At 38.1% G+C, this 20,293-nt stretch overlaps 1 protein-coding gene across 2 annotated transcripts in view; it reads left to right on the forward strand.

The window, feature by feature from the left end:
• LOC134530314 (E3 ubiquitin-protein ligase sina-like) overlaps window positions 1-18,664 on the forward strand; it is a 32,874-nt gene extending 14,210 nt beyond the window's left edge. For both annotated transcript variants that reach the window (XM_063365041.1, XM_063365040.1), the window contains exon 3: window positions 13,419-18,664. In XM_063365041.1, coding sequence (XP_063221111.1) covers window positions 13,419-14,159 — 741 coding nt within the window. In that variant the 3' untranslated portion in view covers window positions 14,160-18,664. The remainder of the gene's footprint in view (window positions 1-13,418) is intronic.
• Window positions 18,665-20,293: the final 1,629 nt, after the last annotated feature.

The following is a 20,293-nucleotide window of genomic DNA, read 5'->3' on the forward strand; positions in this document are numbered from 1 at the left end:
TAACCTAGTCTAACCTAACATAGTCTAACCTAACATAGTCTAACCTAACCTAGTCTTACCTAACCTAACCTTTGTGGCAGTCCTGCAATGACATTTTTCGGCGTTAGTGTATTTTGGCGTTGTGGTATTTCGGCGTTGTGGTACACAGCAGTTTTCTAGCTGTCGGCGTTGTGGTCAATTTGGCATTTCGGCGTTGTGGTGCGTCCCCGGATCCTTATACATACGCTTGAAAGGGAACTGGAGGGGGTGCTGATGAGAGCAGCTAGGTGGGTGAAGAAAAAGTGGAGGAGAATCGTCAGGAGCGTAAAGGGGTGGTGTCTAAATAGACCAACAGAGCTGGTGAAAGAACTGGGGTTGGAGAAAGGTATGAAGGTAGAAGGAGAAGCTAGTTTTGATTTTACCATGTTCTGAGTGATTACCACTGTCTTGAAAATCCTATCATACAAATCGGACCTCAAGCTGGATTTTGTCGTTCAGTTTTTTTTCCAGAATATTCGGAAACACTCTAATGACTATACAAAAAATATCCAAGGTTTAGTTTCACCTCCCCTTTCCCTGATCGCACCCATAAAATACTTGGAGAATTTAAAATAATTAAAATATGTATGTTAATTTATGTTATGCTATTTAGCCTTATTCCTGTTACATGGTCGTCACTTTGATTCACTTAACGTTCTAAAAATATTGACCAAATATTGACCAAAATATATCAAAAATATGTGGAAATACGCTAAGTATAGTTAAAAACCTTAACTGGATCCAATTTTGAATTGGGAATGGTATCCATGTATCGTATTATGGGAAGAAATGATATACCAAAGTCAGTGAAAATATGAACTCGTTACTCATGTCTTTATTACAAAAAATATTACAAAGACATATTTAATATATACCCTAAGTACTGTTTTCCCGTATCAACGATTATGAGTTAAAAAAAAACATTTATTTTCACTCACATGATTAAGAAATCTTGGTTTTGGTTTTCTACACAAGACGCGATTGTTAAAATAATTTTATACTCAAATTAATAAAAACCTTTTTTTTTAGTCCCAGCATCTTTCGCGTAACTTCACATGATGGAAAATTATAATTTCGACCTTGAGAAATATGGAGGTGGGTGTTCGGTACAAGGTTGTCTAGAATGTCGCATGCTTGTCGGATTCCATGTTACTAGCTCATTGCTATCGAATCAAGCAGAGATCAGTATTTAAAATCTCAAATATTATGTGATCAACATTAAAGAAAATGTATGTTGGCATGCCAGCTCTATCTTTATCAGAGTTAATGTATTTTCAAACAGACAGTGGTAATTACTATTTTACATCAAGTACAAGTAAAAATTAGATAAACAGTTTGTCAAATTACAATTGTACTGTTTGGTAGATTCATGTGCAATACGTGTTTAAGTAAATAATTTCCAGCTGTTTTTATGAGGCAGATATTCGCTAACCACTTATTTGTAGTAGTTAATTTTTTTATAAATTAGCGAAACGGCTTTAAAAGTAACTTTACGCATCCGTGACTTATTCTTCTTAGCAGAGACTTTAACTCTACTGATTTTCCCACAATAATGATCTGACCAATAAACTATTATACCTGTGGAAATTTATAGTGCAAATGGCAAACCCCTTGCATAGCGACATATTCAACTAATGCCACTTACACAGTAGTAATTTACTATTAAAATTTTAGTTTGATATAAAATTGATTGCGTTAACTGACACACACTGAGCTAGTGATAATGTAGAAACTGGCATTGTTAAAAATCTAGACTTAAATTTTACTACATGACATCTTATTGTTATTTTATTTATCAAATAAACTGATTTTACCTGTTCTAGGTGACAGTTATCGCTAAGGTTTCACGCTTCTGGAACGAGAGGCATACGTCTTGATCCTAACCCCCATTATTAATTGCATAGTTTACGAGTATCAAGCATGAGCAAACTATAATATTTACAGTCATGTCACTGCGTAGCGCGTGACTTATATCTAAATTAAACTTAACAACTTACTTATATAATTCTTTTAACCGGGGAACATGTGTTATATGTGTAATGGTTGTATTTATTGATACAACATAAGTTAGTGTTAATTTAAGCTTAATTGGTTATTGGTAAATTATATTTGTACCTTTAATATAGCACGGAAATTAGCGCGGGTTTCTTGATATAAGTTCATATTTATAAATATATTTTTAACTTAACACTTGAGTGTTTTCAAAAGTTTATCACAAAAATATTTGTGGAATTTCAAACTCTAGTTATTGCAACTGACGTATATATTCATGCATTATAACCTAGCTTGTAGAACATTTTTGTTTTCTAAAACTTCGTCTGAATATTTACACAATGTTTAGTATATTTTTTTTCTGAAACAAACATAAAATGTTTTTAACCAGCTAAACATTAATGTACTTACGTGTTTTACACATCTTTAAGAGTTAGACCGGTCAATTTAGACATTCGAAGGTGCATAAAATCCCAACAAGCTGAAAATCAGTACAATTGTTCAAAACATAATTATAAATAATATTTAAAAGTTCCCCATCATTTCCGTGTATGGAAAAAATTTTATTCAGGGTCAAAGTTCAAGAAAATGAGTTTTTCGTGATTTTCAGCAAAACGGTAGGTTTTATCATAAAAGTACCTTAGACAAAAATTTTAGATCATAAAATTATCTATAAAAAATGTTTGAATATTTTATTTCCTACGAACCACCGTTTCTGAGATATAACGATTCAAAAAGTTATAAAAGTTGTTATCGTCATAATATGCACACGTTTCCACGCCGCCTATGAGGTAGTGTACTTAGCGCGTTTTTTTTTTTAACGTGGTTTCCCCAGTAGGCCTACTCCACGGGTCAGTTGTGATACTGTTTAATGTGAAACTATTGCATAATAACGGAAATTTTCAAAGATTGGAAAAGATAAAAGCGATGTAAATTAAAAAAAAAGTGGTGAAGTTCATTCGCCTGATTCGTAAGTTTTAAATTCTTCTTGATCTCCTTCTTGTTCTTGTTCTTCTTCTTCTTCTCCTGCTTCTTCTTCATCTTCATTTTGGATGCAAGTAAATTGCGTCAATAACGATGTATCGCACGACACTTCGTCGGAATCAAACGAATCCTCCATTGTTTGTGATTCATTACAGCACGACCGGCCTTGACAATTTGTTCATGCCAGAGAACAAAACAGTCCAACTTTTTTGCAACCACATTTAGCACTGCATCCCTTTTTGCAGTTGCAAAAAATTGTGTTCAGCAGTATTTCCGGCGCAGGTGGGAGTAAAGTTTGAACTGGCTCTAATATATTGTTGACCAACTTCCAACCCTAGTCTGTAGGGTCTAGCTGATAACCAAGCCACACTTGAACTTGGTAATATACCCGACAAAGATGTTGATGAGCAGCAACTGAGGAAGAAAAGCTAATTGAACATGTTTTTTATTTTTAGTATTTTTAACGAAACATGCATATCGATGCTTATCTAAACAGGTAGTTTTTTTAGGAGCTCCGTACATAGAAAAAAGAAAGCGGATGCCGTTGGTGATAACTTCTTGTTGAGTTGAATTACTCTTTTTAAAACTTTCAGCACATTGAAATAAATCTTGTTTTTCAAACATTTTGCAAACTGCTGTTTTACCCCTCCTGTAAAATGCAGATGTCGTATCACAGCCAGTTATTGCGTGTAAAAATAGTACATGATTTTGACACTTTACAAAAGTAGATAAACTTTTTGATGAATATATATCTGATTTATGTTGAGCTTTTCCTGGTTTTAAGAAAAAAATAGTTTATATTTATTATAATACATAATATATAACAACTCTAGAGATGTATATACGTGGCGTACTCATGCATATTATGACGATAACAACTTTTATAACTTTTTGAATCGTTATATCTCAGAAACAGTGGCTCGTAGGAAAAAACATATTCATACCTTTTTTATAGATAATTTTATGATCTACAATTGTTGTCAAATGTAATTTTATGACAAAACTACCGTTTTGCTGAAAATCGCGAAAACGTGATTTTTTTCACCTTTGACCTTGAATAAAAAAATTTACATACACGGGAATGATGGGGAACTTTTAAATATTATTTATAATTATGTTTTGAACAATTATACTGATTTTCAGCTTGTTGGGATTTTATGTACCTTCACTCTCATTTTTTGGTCTATATTCATATAAAAAATACATTGTTTGAATGTAATTTCGTAGTACGTGGTGCTTACTTTTTTCCCCATTAAATGATCAGCGCAAATATTCAGGCGCCAGTAGCACATCCTGGAGAGGTACAGCTTGACATACCCTAATTCATAAACCATTTGAACCCAACGTTAATCATACCTACGAGGAAAGTAAGATAAATAAGCTTTTTTTTTCTTCACCTTTTTGTATTTTCAAGTAGGCTACGTACGGTCTACGTCTTGACGTGGGCCTTGTAGAAAGTTGAAACCAAACGGAGGAAAGTTTGTGTTGTTTTGGTCGCTGAGAAGGAGGCCTGGAAAAGGACACCACAAGCCATCGCCTATAAACTTTCTCGCCGAAACCAGCCAGTCCACAGATTAAACAGCCGCTACATTGTAATCCACCAATCAATGCTCACAAATGAAATCGAGGTATCCCTCTGTGATTTTCGAATCATTACCTGGTAAATATACTTTTTTGTCCTGTTGGCGAACTATATACTTAAATCAAATCGAAGTTAAAATATTTTTTGTAATTCTTTCTGCCCGTGTGTCTGTACGAAATGATTTAGCTAAAAAAAAAAAAAAATCTGCTGATATTATTGACTTGAAATTCAAAAACAGCGCGCTCTCTTACACACACACAGGAAGACTGGGTGGTTTCATCAGCCACCTATCCTGCCGCTGTGAAAACAGGAAATTAACCTTAAAAAAGATAGAGTTCCCAAGTCGGTGTTCCTTAGATCCTCGTCCTCAGACATGGCTACGAACCGTGACGTCTTGATGACATCACCGTGCAGTGGGAACTGTTGCTTGTGTCGTAAAGGAGACTTCCTGCATTAAAAAAATAAATAAATTGATTATAAGAATGACGTGTATTTTTCAATAACAAAATATATCTTTATTTAAAGCGCTTGTTAAAAGAAATTAGGTAGAGTGTTGTTACATTGTCGGTCGTTGTAGAAGCACGATTTCAACTAAAAGGACGTTTAAAAAAAGTCAGAAGCCACAACGTAAAACTGCGATGCGGAGGTAATAATTGGCTTTAGGTTATTCATCCACAATTTGGTAACTACGATCTTAAACCAAGTCACGATCCAAAAAGAAGGCCAGCGTGGCTCCAAGATTTAGGGGGGGGGGGGAGGGGGGGGGAGTAGTAGGATCAATAGCATTTCCGAGCCCGAATGTTATTTCTTTATTTTTTATGCGTTTAAATTTATTTGTTAAACTATTATTTCATCAAAAGTTGTGTGGTAGTAGGCACTAAAGTTCAGAATTTGAAATCATAAATTTCTAAACAGTTCTAAGCCAATCTCTAAAATATTTAATTTAATGTTTTGCAACTACACAATTCTAAGTACGCTAGCCTATCACAAAAAAAAGGTCTTCCTGGAGGTGACCTTGAGAAGGAATGGGATGTAGACACGTAATAGGAATGTTCCAGAGCGTTGGACAAATAAATCTGAACGATCCACCTCACAAGGCTACTGCTAGGAATCCAACATAGTAAGCAGGCTTGGCAATTGCACGCGTAGCACTTTTAACGAGGAACAATAAATAACCCCATTTCAAATTTTGATTTCCTTCACCATCTGTATAACAATGCGGCTTCCGAATCGCTAGGACTAGCGCTTGACGGCAACCCTTTTCACACATTTCTAATGACCAGCTGTTATGCTTACGCGTCATGAAGACTGACATAGGGCCCCTAGAGGGTACGTCTGTCAAAGATGCGAATGAAAAACAGTTAGCTGGACTCACAAAGATCTGTCGTGTCCGTCAATTTCCCGTTCATCAGAAGCTTCCCAAGGTTTAATTTTTAACGATCTAAAAGACGAAATAATTACTTTCAAAATGTTTGCAAGTTATTGCCGGCAACATTTTCTATCTTAATGTTTCTGAATTTATTTTATTTGTGTAGCTGCTTCCATAGCATGTTGTTAAAATATAGCCCAATTAATTTTATACAACATTTATATGCTACTAATATTTAAATTACTAATTAAATCACCACACTTAATGTTTGTTCACAAATCACTAAGTATCGGTCTAGTCCGCAGTTAGCACTCCTCACTCGAGCTAGGTTCAACAGTGGTTCGCCCCTTACCCCGTACCTGTCCACACACCTAGTCTCGCGCCACTCGGTCACACTCGCACTGTTCCGTCACTCCGTGTTGCGCCGCTCGCAAAAGGTTGGGGGGGGGGGGGGGGTGAAGAGTGTCTCTCATCCTCCTCGCCGCTTTTATACCTGTTGGCCATCTTTCTCTTTCTTGAACGGACTGGATGGTCGCGTCTTCCCGGGCCGACCCGACGCTCGAAGCATCCAGAACAGCCCCTCCACGCGGTAGCCTCTGTAAGCCCACGAAATTCCCAGGCCACTCAGGAATAGATGACAGCGCCGAGGCAGGATGACGCAGGACAACTGAATGAATTTGTGAGCTAACCTTACCTAAACTAACCTTTGTGGCAGTCCTGCAATGACATTTTTCGGCGTTGTGGTATTTCGGCGTTGTGGTGCGTCCCCAGTCGAGAGCATCCAAGTGGGAAAATGCTGTGACGGACGTGCGGAGTGTTGTGACTCGGTCGACCAGTGGACGGACGGACGGATGGCGGACGAAAGGGCGATGAACGAATCCGAAAGTCCATTGAGAGCCCCCGCCTTTACGCTGGGGGTTACATCCGCGCGCTTGCCGGCCAGTGAGCGTGGCTGGTGAAAGGTCAGACGCCAGCGCTCACGGGGAAGACGAGAAGCGCACCTATGTCGCCGGTGATGCAAGCGTGGGCAGTGTCGAGAAGAGAGCGACGCGAACGCTCGGCTCCCGGGGTATTCTCCCCTTGCTGCGCCTGCGGCGGGGAACCGTCCGGTTGGAACGGGTCCACCCGCGCGTCTGCGGCGGTGCGACAGCCACCTCTGACCTCGAGGTTTCTCCCGAGAAACCTCGATGCGGTTATTGCTTCGTCACGGACAGGGCCTCCGAGAGAAACAAAGGCCCTGGAGGAAAATATTTTGGTCGGTACTCCTCCTTTTAACTAAATGTGCCATTTTTCAAATCCAAAAAATTACAAAAAATTACATATTAATTCTGCAAACGTTAGCGTGGCCTGGGGCGCAAATCAGTAGGATTCGGTAGGGGGGTGGCGACCGTGAAAATTCGCAGAAGGGCCCGCGCTAACCGAGAGTTTTGAGCGTGGTTTTCAACCGACGCAAGTCATCTATGGATAGAATACTTGCATGCCGTAGATTGCCTGTATATTGGCCTATATGCATGCAATAACAGAAAACTTGAAAAAAAAAAATACTCCAGAACGTTTTCCATAATACATAGTTTTGAAATTTACGTTTATTAACCCCGTTTCTTAGTCACGATTTTGCAAGAGCAAGCGGGCTTCCTCAGTGAGGAGCTTCTTAAGTCCAAGGGCGGCTCCAGGCCCCCCTGCCCCCCCCCTCCGGGATATAAGACCATGACCGTGGCCATAACTGTAAATGTGACCCGTGCTTATTGCATAACTTGTAAGGGTTCCAATTAATAATATTAGCAATGGACTTGTAGTTACGTCCAACTATCTGGGAAAACTGATGGATTTAAAACTATCTCGAAACTTTACCGGCACCTCCTTGAGCTGACCCCTGGGAATTTTCTTTCCCCCCTCTTGCCCCGCCCTTTCGACAACCCTGGTCATGGGAAGTTGGAAACCACAACCGTATCTCTGTTAGTGAGGCGGGATGATAAGTGCGACGCTGCTGGTGCTTCTAGCGCGGTGTAGCCTCTAAGCGCACAGATTTGGACTGGCGCGCAGACTTGTCGTGCATAAGACTACTGTGAAATTTGAGCGGTAACCGAAACTTTTGTTCACTGAGAAATTAAAATAAAGATGTAATTCAAGGTCCCTTGAGCCTTAAATAATCTTTACCGGGCGTTTCAGGTCTAAAACTCTTCTATAAACTAAGTTTAGAAACGTAATTCGGTAACAGAAATATCCATCCTTAAATGATTTTCGTAAATAGACGCCACTCGGATATCTTCTGCAGTTTTCAATTAGAGTGGTTTCTTCTTAATTTCCGCACACTATATGTGTGTTCAGGTAGGTGGGCCCATTAAGGGAGTAGTTTTCTGAATTATTGAGGATATAAAAATTAGTTTTTTCTCATTATTTTTATTAATGAATTTTTAAACTATGGGTAACTGTTGATAAGTGGCTTTATATTCTTAGTAAGGTTTATTAATTATTTTTAATAAGCTTGCAGGTCGATTATGTTTCACTCATAATATGAACGTAGAGTATGTTACCTTGTTATTAATTAAATTAAATTTTTTTGTGGTCAAGTAAAATTTGTTGTTTTTATTATATGCATAATTCGTAAATGTATATTAAGTTTAATTTTCCAAAAAGAATACAAACCTGAGATTATCAGGGTTTGGGGAAAACAGATATTTTATTTACACACTTACGTTTAAATAAAAAAATGTATACCTAACAACCTGTCCATTTTCATACTAGGATTTCAAATAATTTTTTTTTGCATTTCATTTGATTAAAACTATTAAATAAACAATTATTTAATTTACAACCCATTTATACACAAACTAGCTGCAATACCCGGCGTTGCCCGGGCTGAACACAGGATGAAGGGGACCTTTTTCGAAATCAGATGTAGTTAGTAATTGTCTTCTTAATTTGAATCTCAAGTGTGAAAATTAATTTATATCACTTTCAGATCCCGACAGACGTTGTTCTGCCAGTTTATAGTTATTTACCTGGTCTGTATGTAATTTAGACTTTATAAAGCAATATAGAAAAAAGCTGAAAAATAAGAGATTACTAATATTGAAAATATTCCATTATCTAGCTAATGATCGGCCTGCATTGCAATGCCTCATTCAGTTTTGTTTTGTAATATGTTTGAAGTAGTTCCACATATACAAATCATTTATCCATCTCTCTATATATATTTATATTTATCTACATCTATATACATCTATTTATCTCTCTATCTCTATTTATCTCTTTATATCTACATATATACTTCCCACTATCTCTATATTTTCTATATATGTCTCTATATAGCTCTATACATCTATAGGTATATCTCTTTATCCAACCCATTTCATTCTCTACACCTCGCTCTATCTCAACTTATCTCTCCGTCTCTATCTCACTCTATACATATATATATATCACTTTATCTCTGTCTCTTTTTTATATTATTTAAATTGTGTCATGCGTGCGCACTTATACAACAAAAACAGACGAAGTGCCGCTATATAAAATAAAACAAACACATTTTTTGCCTCGATTCGTGCTCCAACTATTGAAAAATACTTATACCGTCTCAGTAACCTTCATGGGCATGCGCATAACAAATCACCAAAATTTCATCGCAATTGGATGAATGGTATAGGAACGCATACGGCACAAACAAACGAAAATTAAAGACATGACAAACGCATCAAACGATGGTGCGTTTAAAATTCAAGGCAACTCTATCTATTGACGAAGTTAAGAACAAAACTGTTATTAGCGCCTTTATTTTGCTAGCCGCTGCGAGCTCCACTAAGCGGGCCGGTCTCACCAAGGAGAAAAATATGAATTTGCCAGTCCTTACATACTATGTGTATGATCGTGTGTCAGACATAGATAAATGACACTCACTATTTGTATGTCTATGACCTATGATTTTTTCTGTTATAAAGTGAAATTGTCACTTTTTCACTCCCTTAGGGATGGAATTTCATATTAATATGGGGTCTATGTGTTAATCCATGTTATAAGCTAGCTGTAGGCCAAATTTCATTCAAATCCATTCAGTAGTTTTTACGTGAAAGAATAACAAACATCCATACTTACAAACTTTCGCGTTTATAATATTAGTAGGATGTTTTTTGGTTCTATTATGAGTTTATTTAATATCGTAAGCAACATCGCGAATTAATATAAGCTTAATAATTTAGGATTCTACCTCATTTAATATTTCTCCTTGCACTCTAAAATTAAATTGATCAAATAATTAATGTTGATATGACCATAAATTAAAACTGTGGTTTAAAATTATGTTGAGAGAAAGGTTCAGTTTTTTCCCCTTGTTTTGCTTATAGTTCGGTATGTTTTCCTCAGATAAATTCCAAAGACGCGAAAGGTTGACGTAGTTTTCATTTTCAGGTTGTATTTTCTCACGACTGCAGGTGGAAAAGGACAATAGCTATGAACGTGAAATCCATGTATACTTAATACGTATAGGAAGTATTCTATTTTGAACGAAAATACTAGGTCTAAAATATTTGGAAAGCTAAGGGTGTATAATGAAATAACCTCGGCTTGAAAGTACAACTCCTATTTTCCTCATTAGTCATATTTGATAGTGAAAAAAATTATTGTGCAATCCGCTCATTGAATTGATGAATACTTTGATTACTTGTGTCAGCTAAACGGGCTAGCTGGTAACATTTCTGCTGATAACTTGAAAAGCGAAAAAAGTATCCTATGTGCAAAAAAAGTGGTTAAAACGTGAAATAATCTACTAACCTTCGAAGTAATAATAATATGAAACAGGTTCACATAAATGGTCATAATTATCAAAGGAACGAATTTACTGTCATTTAGAAAATCGACCATAAATTGAAGATTTGATGTGTTTTTTTTGGACATACATAGGTAAAACTTAATAACGGACAAAGAAAATGAATACGCTAACACACAGAAAACATGCCAAAATCGGCCGATGTCGACATAGGTATACCAGCAATGGCGTATGTCTATAATTTAAATATTAAATTATTCCACCCTATTGCAAGATTCATTCAAAGAACGCATAAAATGAAGCATATATTAACTGAAAAAATTACAGTTTTATTATGATACTGTTCCATCCGTACTTCTCAGTAGCATATTAAAATTATATAATAGTTGTTAATCAAGTGAGAAGTAATTAATTAGTAGGTACTACAACATCTGTGCACATGTGCTGTGGTACCCAGTTCAACGCGCACTTTGAGCTTGTATTCGAGTGTTTTGTTTGTTTGATCATCCTACGCTGCATGGTCATGCAAAGAGGCTTAAGGGAAGTTTCAATGGCCTATCTTCACGATGTTAAATTCCATAACTTCATGTTCTTTTTTCTCAGAAACTACTTGATGGAACAGACTGAAATTTGCTCACCATAATCTACTAGGGTTTTTTAGTACTTTAACATAGGGGTTTCCATTTATTATTGTTGTAAAAATAATTATAATTTTATTTCAAAAAGTCATAAATTTATGTAAATATTTCTAACGGGACCTGCAAAATTATATTGGGTTTTGAAGTAGAGCGCTTGGATACCGAATCAATGCTATAAATTTGAGCTATTTCAATATGAGGTTATCAAACCCACAACCCACGTCGCATAAGTGCGACGCGTTACCGAAAAAAAAGCGATATTTTTTATTTAAAACAAGCCCACCTAGATAGGTATGTATTTGTATTATTGACACGGGATGATAAGGTCGACGCTCGCGGGTGCTTCTAGCGCGGTATCGCCTCTAAGCGCTAGGCTGTGAACTGGCGCGCAGTCTTCTCGTCGTGCATAGGGCAACTATGAGATTTGAGAGGCGACTATAACATTATATGGCAGATCAATGAAGGTAAAGGTGTGTAATGCAAGTCTCTTAACTATTTTTACGAATCTGTATGGAATATATGTCTAAAAATTATTCTTAAAAACCCCGTTTTAGTCCTTTACACTCTTCTAAAATTACAGTTTAAAAACCAAATACGGAAATTGAAGTACTCATCCGACCTCAAGGTATTATTAAATGATTTTTTTTAACATACCTCATTATGATATATTGTGAAGTTTCTAAATCGTGTGATTTTGTTTTTCTGAATCTCTGCACACCGTATGTGTGTGCTCAGGTAGGCGTGGCCTATAATGGTTGGTTTGTTGAAGTTTCCATCATTAACGAGGTATCCGTGACATTTTACTGACCTTTGTTTGATATTTTGACATTTGATTGGCATTTGATTAATTTAGACGGGCATTATCTGAACCCATGCCTTACCCGGGACTTGATAATCAGAACATCTCGCACCGAGATACGACGTACATCCAACTGCGCTTCGAAGGTCAGCTGTATCGAAGACCCCGTAGCTTTGGAAGTATTTGCACGTCTTTCGAGCTGGTCCGACTTTCTCAAGCTTGTTTTCGCAGCTTTATAGCGCCGGCCAAGAGAAAGTGCCACAGCGACGTGGAAATATGTTAATGCCGCGATGCTGCGAGGCAGTGGCTAAACTTGACCTTCTACGGACAACTCTCACTTCCTCGGAGTTGGTGACGTCGCACTGAATGTTTGACCATACCCATCGTGTTGGTTGTCGAAGGTTCCCTCTCCAGTCCCGTGGCAAAATGATACTTTTGATGTGTAACATCTTAGATCTCGGTGTACGGCATGTGGTGGGAGTAATTTCGTGAATAAGACGCAAGTCAAGGAACGGAAACGAGTAACAACAACGGTGCTGCCATCTATGGAGGATGGGAAGAACCAAAGTTCACAAATACAAGGGGAAACTTTATAGTGTTAACTTTTTAATGAATTTTAACAATATGGGCAGTATTTGAATAAAATTCCTTGTCGAAAATCAGCTCCAAAGACGAGGTATCAACTTCTGAAAATTATCTCAGGCTACATCCACACAATACATGATTACAGTAAAAAAAAATCAATAAAACACTGTGAAGAGATTTAAAAATGCTCATTTATTCTTACAAGCAGTTCCCTCTTTTCCATAAGAGCACATGGGGCATTTCCCAGGTCCCCTGGGTGTATTAGGGCCCCAAAATCCCGGAAGAAACCATTATCATTAACGTAAGTCCAATTCAAAAAAAAGTAAACACTTCACTTAAAACTTATTTCTATAAAGCTAACCATAATAACAAATAGTCACTAAATACAAGAACATACTAATGTTTTCATTACTTTCTAAAAGGGCCCCAAATTCTGCGTGGCCAGGGGCCCTGCATGTCCTAAGATGGTCATGCTGACAATAATGAAAATAAAATTAGACATATCGTTCACATGTTAATAGCATTGTCATTATTGAAACATAGAACTGTGTGTAGCATTTTATAGTAAGAAACAACTTTTCTTGAAATGCTGCCATTCATCTGAGTGTGTACCAGAGTGCGAACATGTTCTTTCATCGTGAGTTGATCTGAAAGAAGGGTGAGGCGAGTGATGCGAGTTGTGTGTCCAGATCTCGTGGGCCGCTTCCTCCCCGCTGAGCCTCCAGCGGCTGTCCACCTGCCTGCAGTCGGCCATCCAGCTGCTGGAGTGCCCCGTGTGCCTGGAGACGGCCTCGCCGCCCGCCTTCCAGTGCTGCAACGGCCACCTGCTGTGCGGCGCGTGCCGCGCGCGCTCCGACAAGTGCCCCGTGTGCCGCGCGCCGCTGGGGGCCCGCGGCCGCTGCCTGCTGGCCGACAAGCTGCACGCGCTCTTCGCCGCCACCTTCTCCGCGCGCCGGCCGCCCGCGCCGCAGCCGCCCTCCGAGCCCGCCGAGGCGCCGCAGCTCGCGCACTGCCCCTACCCCGCGTGCCGCCGCCGCCTGCCGCCCCCGGCGATGCTGCGCCACCTCCGCGAGGGCCACGACGGGCCCCTGGTGCAGTTCTCGCCGCGCGGCGCCGCGCGCGTGCAGCTGCCCACGCCGCTCGACCCGCGCCAGCTGGTGGCCGTGTCGGCCTGCGGCGGCCTCGACTTCTTCGTCGCGAGCGAGGGCCGCCGCCTGTGGCTGTGGCTGCTGGGCGACCGCGAGCTGGCGGCTGGCTTCCGCGTGCAGGCCACGAGCTCGCGCGGGTCCACGGCGCAGGGCGCGGTCTACTCGCTGGCCGTGGCGCGCGAGGACGTGGTGGCCGGCGGAGACTGCGCCGAGCTGGAGGACGTCGCCTCGCCGGGCCGCGTGCAGCTGCAGCTGGTGAAGGTGGGCGCGCAGGCGTCGTAGCCCGCGTCTAGTGACGGTGCGCTTGCTGGTGCTACGTGGAATCTGCTTCGAGCAACGGAGTTCCTACAATGGCACGCGGACTGAGATGGAGCTATTCCGTTTACGATGTTCCGTGCAACCGATAGAAGCCGAGTAGGTACTTGGCTGCGATGGTAGCCATGTTTGTATTTGTTGTAAACACGTTTAGAATTTTTTAGGTACAAGGATATCTCGTGTTCTATCATTACTTTGTCGTTTATTTTGTGTTATATAGGATGTAAATTATGCCCCGTGCTATGATCTCGAAACGTATTAATATATTTTTTTTCAATTAAAATAATATTTCGTAATCTTGAATTGCATTCGCATTGGTTGCCCTTTGTTTACGTTTCCGTGCATTGTGGAAACAGCAGACGCGATACTGAAATGTTCCTCCTGGAGAGCCGTCTCAGTTTACGTGATCCGTCTCAGTTTGTTTCAATGGAGAACGGGACTTAAACACAAGAGTGAAGCTAGGTTAAGAACTGGTGATTTTTTTAAAACTAATTTACGGGTATGATATTAGAAATATAGGAAATCATTCCGTGACTTGAATATATATTTTTTAATGTTATTGTAAAGTAATGAAACCTGTAAAATAGCATTATATCATAATGAAATAATTATGCTTAAAAATTGGAAAAACCAGAATATTCGTTTTACATTTGTTAAAATATTCGTCCAATAATCTCCACACAGTCATTTGTCCCTAGGCATTAATACTTTATTATATTTATTAAAAGACAAGTCATGGCCGCTTCTCAAAACTGACGAAGAAGGATCTTAAGGCAGAAAACATTTGGTCATTGGCTTCGTATATGTTGTGTAGGCGCTCATTTGTTTCCGAAATATATTTGTATTATGTAAAACTGCACGATGTATTAATTTTACAATTTTTACTTGTAATAATACATAATGGGCTGTCAAACGTAATATTTAGCTAATATTTAGCACATATTGAATCTCTGTTTTTTCGAGTCTTAAAATTGTGACCTTACTTTTAGAACTGTATTTTACAATAACAATAACATATTTTACAATCTTCTGTGATTCACACATTCTGTCCTGTAATTAAAGTGCATGTGACATTTTCACAGAAGATGCTTCATTACCAACTAATGTATAATTTTGCAATAAATTTGTGTTTTATAGCTTGTGACAGCATAAAATTGCGATTGTGACAGTTAGTCAATATTTTTCAACGACAGTTCTCGTTTGTTATTGGAAATATTACCGAAATGGACGGTAATTCTTCTCAAAATAATTCTATTAAATTTTAGGTTTAGGTTTCCAAAACAATTTTTTATAGTTATATAAACTAGTTAGAGTATACATGTTTCAGTTGTTTTTATTTGTTTTTTATTTGTAAATAATGTTAGGATTGGCGAATAAAAGAATGATTCTTTTATGAATGTTTTGATTACACCGCCAAAAGGTTTTTATATAGGTACGTATCCAATAGGTTTTGAATTATTTTCGTTTGTTTTATAAAATTATTTTGCTAAAGGAATTTCTCAGTGTACATAATGATATCATTACATTCAAAACCACTATGTCAGTACACAAAAAAATCATTTAATTGACTAACAAATTGAAACTACAAATTTCAAATGAGTTTACAATTATATACATTTGTTTATGAGAATGTTACTAGACGCTGGCTGTTATAATGTCTCTGTCATTTTGATTGACATTTCAGTCATCAACTTTATGTTAGCAGTTTCCCTTTTTAAATAAAATATTTGAATATATGATCAGAATAAAGATGACCGGAGAAGAGAAATGACCAGAAGAGGGTTTTCTCAGTTTGTCTCCTTGTTTTCTGTCCGTGTTTGAAGAATGTATTTATATGGCGTTTAAAATGGACCTTTACTTGTTACTTGACATACTGACTGTGAAATTTATTTATTATATTTTTAGTTCTGTGCTATTTCCATGAAATATACTTGTACAAATATTAGTAGATCTTCATGTTTGTAGTCGCTGATGTGTTATTTTTCCCCACGGAGATGATTTGTTAGTCAGTTTGTCCTGTGTATAATTCTTTAACGTGAGATTCTGTGCAGTATAGTGTAGTTTTCACCTCGACTTATCTTTCAATGATCACTTCGTGATCCTTTCAGTCTTATTCGTGGGTTTTGAAACTGTCTGTACCTAACACCTCACGCCTTTTGAGAATATGGACATTAAGGTGTTGTTAGAAAAAGGTTAGATTTGAGAGGGGGATATAAAGATGTATATATGTTTAATTCTTTAGTCACGATAGCACAACGAACGCGACAGCCAAATATCACGTTATTGTGAACATGCTACAAAGAAAAATAAAAGATTATGTATAAACGTTACACATGCAACACACATAAGACAGCCATCAACGTTTAGACTTTTTTTATAAACATGTTTGAGAGGAATTCGTTTATTCTGTGCGTGTAACTTTAAAAGATTCCACAAACGATTTTAGTAAACAAAACCTTCAAAAAATATGAATAATAATGTTACAAAATCACCAGTATAACTATCATTTAACTATCATTCTGACACGCATTTTAGTAACACCATGCTGTTTACGCGATAGGAATGGAAAATCTTTCTAATCGGGAAGACTGTCGCGCCAGTGAATTTTGTCGCACTGACGTAACAGATGTTTGGAACGTGATTGGGCAGGAAATTATTTTATCACGTCGTGCCCACCGCGCTATTGTTATTTCTGCATTTTTATCATTCGCTTGAAAGTAAGTAGTCACCTGTATCGTCTTTTCCTCTACTTGATCATACTTGATCATCAGAGTGGATGTTTGTGGGTTGGCTTTCTGTAAACACTGTGGATAATGTGATCATGTTCCATTCCTCGTCACCAACGCATCCAGATAGGGGAGGGTCTTTTTTGTTTTAAACTATTTCTGTTTACATTTATTTACCACGGCTAGTATTATTCCAGACTGAAGGACACATTAGCAACAAATTCAAACACGAAAAATTTACACCAAGACAAAACAGAGGATTGCATTAAAACTAACCCAGCATTGGATTTGACAAATTTAATACCATGATTAATATATCAAAATACAAGCTAAAAATACATTTAAAAAGCAACAGATATGTTGACGCGCCTTTTTAGCACGAACAGAGTTGAATTATATGCTTTCAGTACTTTTACTCAAATGCTTCCCAATGAGCACACCACAAAATCGTTTCTGTTTGGCATGACTGTCTGGCTCACTCAAATCCTGCTCCAGTCTGATTGGGATAAAAATTTTAAATCGGGATTCTTCTGTAAGTTCAATCCGCATAGAAGTGTTAAAATAAACGAAGAAACGGATTAGTCATGTAAAAAATATTGGGCATGAAAGAACGAATGAGCTGAGATAGTAAGAGCGTTGGAGAGTCGATGAAGTGGAAGCGGAAAAGAACATGGGTAATGCAATTTAAAGCATCCTCGCCGTGGCTTAGTGCACATGCACACTGAATGTATATAATGTATACATATGTGTGTGTGTGTGTTTTAATTTTATTGGGCCCATCAAGCTATTCTACAACTCAAATTTAACGTAAGAAAAGAAGTCTGGTAGGTTTCAGACGGGGATACATACGTGATGTTTCCGTTTTTTTTTTCCACAAGGGAATCAAACTGTTTGGAGACTAGAACACACTACACCTAGCGCACCCAAACAGGGATTAGATCTAGGCGGTGCACCGGGATGTGCAATTTATTGGTAACAATCTGTACCGTAGATGTTTAGGAGCGCGTGACGTGACGGGTCCGCCGCGTTGCGCGCGCAATGGTCCGAGGCGACGGACGGGGCCGGACGCGGAAGAACGGGTCGCAAGGGTGAAAGTGTTGCGTCACAGTGAAAGCAGCCAGTGGTTAGTTTCTGCCCCAATCCCCCCCCCTCCCTCTCCGATCGTCCTTGTTATCCCTCGTCCACAAACCCGGCCGCGGACCGCCGCGCCGTCTGGTCGATGGGTTGCGACACCAGAGCGCGCTCAGCCGCTCTCTGCTCCCTGGCCCCACGATGCATGGTGTGATCAGTCCTTCCGTGCAAGTTTTTTTTTGTGTGTGTGTTAACATCTTCATTCAATCATAGAACAATGCGACCAATTTCGAACGTATCACATAAAAAAAGGCGAACTGATAATTGTAATGATATTTTTAAAGATTTAGACCCTTTCACAAAGGGCAAAAATCTCAATGAATGACATTTTGAATTCTTAATTTTCTTGCAGTTAAGATAACTTCTGATGTAAATAATGTATTATTGTTATTTCATTGATAAGAATTAATTTAAAATTGACAAATTTAGTTATTATAATTTTTTAAGTGTCTTTTATGTTTGTGTTGTCCCATTTTTACTGTTGTGTTTATCATTATGTTTTGTGTATGTTATTGTTATTTCTTTATGTAATATTTGTTAAGTGCCCACCTGTTAAAGGCTTTGACTGTTGGTAGGCACTCAAATAATAATAATAATAAATAAAATAAATAAAAATCTCAGCTCTCGATACGGTACACGGCATTCCGCAAAAGTGATTTTGTGAATGGAACGGAAGCCGCAGGGAACGGAAATGTGTGACAGCGGTGCTGCAGAGTTCGTGGAGACAAAGGGAAACGTAAGAGTATTTAACTGTAAAGTGGATTTTTTTTTTAACAAGATGGCCAGCGTTTTAAAAGAATTCCTTGTCGCAAATAAGGTCCAAGTCCGGGCTCAACAAATGTTTTTACAAGTATTTATTTCGCTTTTTATTCTAGCCGTTTCATTATATAGTTTAACCTTTCGCTCTGCAAATCGAATGATTCCATAGTCGACGTAGCTGCTCCGGCAGCGAGTTCTAGCGGTGGGTGCGGAAATTACGAGTGATTCTAGTCCATAAATACAGCTGAAAACACAATTTGCGTATATTTATCACGCTCGGAATTATTTGAAAGAATACTATGTTATGTTTCATGTCAGAGTTTCGTATTATAAGGTTTTTTTTTTCTGCCACATGAGAACACACGAATTTGCTCGTTACCGAGGTTAGATGTTTACACGTCTCTGGCGAGTACTGGAAGACTCGTTTTAAGAGTTTTGACGTCTATCTGCTGGCTCATTGATCTCCAATCGCGCTAATTCGAAAACTGTAAAAATTTGTCCAAGTAAACTATATTCTTGTAACTATGTGCAACTCAAGCAATGGCAAGCAGAAAAAAAAGGCTTTTTTAAATTATGAGCCACACAAATCTCTCATTTTTTTTTTCACTCTACGCAAACCAACTGTACCTGGGCATCTCTGCGGCGTCTTAACTCTATCCTAAGTTCCGGGGAGCCATGCAGTACTTTGGATGCAGATATTATACTTTATGAAAGAACTCTCTAAAAGCGGTGAAGTGTGGGAGGACCTCGTTGGTCGTCATCGCTAAGGCGTCTCGTACATATAGGGATGAATTTAATGACGCAAGCACTTAATACTCATTTATAATATACATATGTTTATCATTGTAGGGTAGACTGGGTACAGTTGTGACAATTTTGGTTTGTTCGCCAATAATTCTGTTAATTTATCAGTTAGCTGGGAAAAAAGTAAAAATAATTGTAATTTGTTTATTTGTCTACGTAAAAAATACTAATATATTGTCCTTAAATACGCTGTATTAGTCATAGGATTAAATTTATAAAAAGAAAGGAAAGTGTCACAACCGACCACACCCCAAGGACGATTGTGACAGTAGTTGGGGTCGGTAGTGACAGGCATAAACATACTGCAAAATTGTTTATAGTTACTTTTATTGTTAGAAATATGTACCATAAAAAAACATAAACTTCATCTAACCAAAGTTAACATTCATATAGCAAGTGAACTAAAATCTGACATCACTTTTGTTCTTATAATTAATAAGGCACTGTAACAATTAATATTATAACAGTCTTCTTAGAATCAGTCAGAACGTTAACTAAACTTAAATTTAATGTAGATGACTGTAAAAAGTTCTACTTTAATTAAATTAATAATAATAGTTTAAAATATTAATAAAATAAAATAATAAAAGTTAATAAATTGAGATCCAGTCAGATTCATCATCACAATTGCGACAAATGTAATGGTGACTATTAAGCCTGCGCACTCTACGTGTTCCTTGG

The sequence above is a fragment of the Bacillus rossius genome, chromosome 3 (assembly GCF_032445375.1).
Source record: "Bacillus rossius redtenbacheri isolate Brsri chromosome 3, Brsri_v3, whole genome shotgun sequence".
Lineage (NCBI taxonomy): Eukaryota > Metazoa > Arthropoda > Insecta > Phasmatodea > Bacillidae > Bacillus > Bacillus rossius.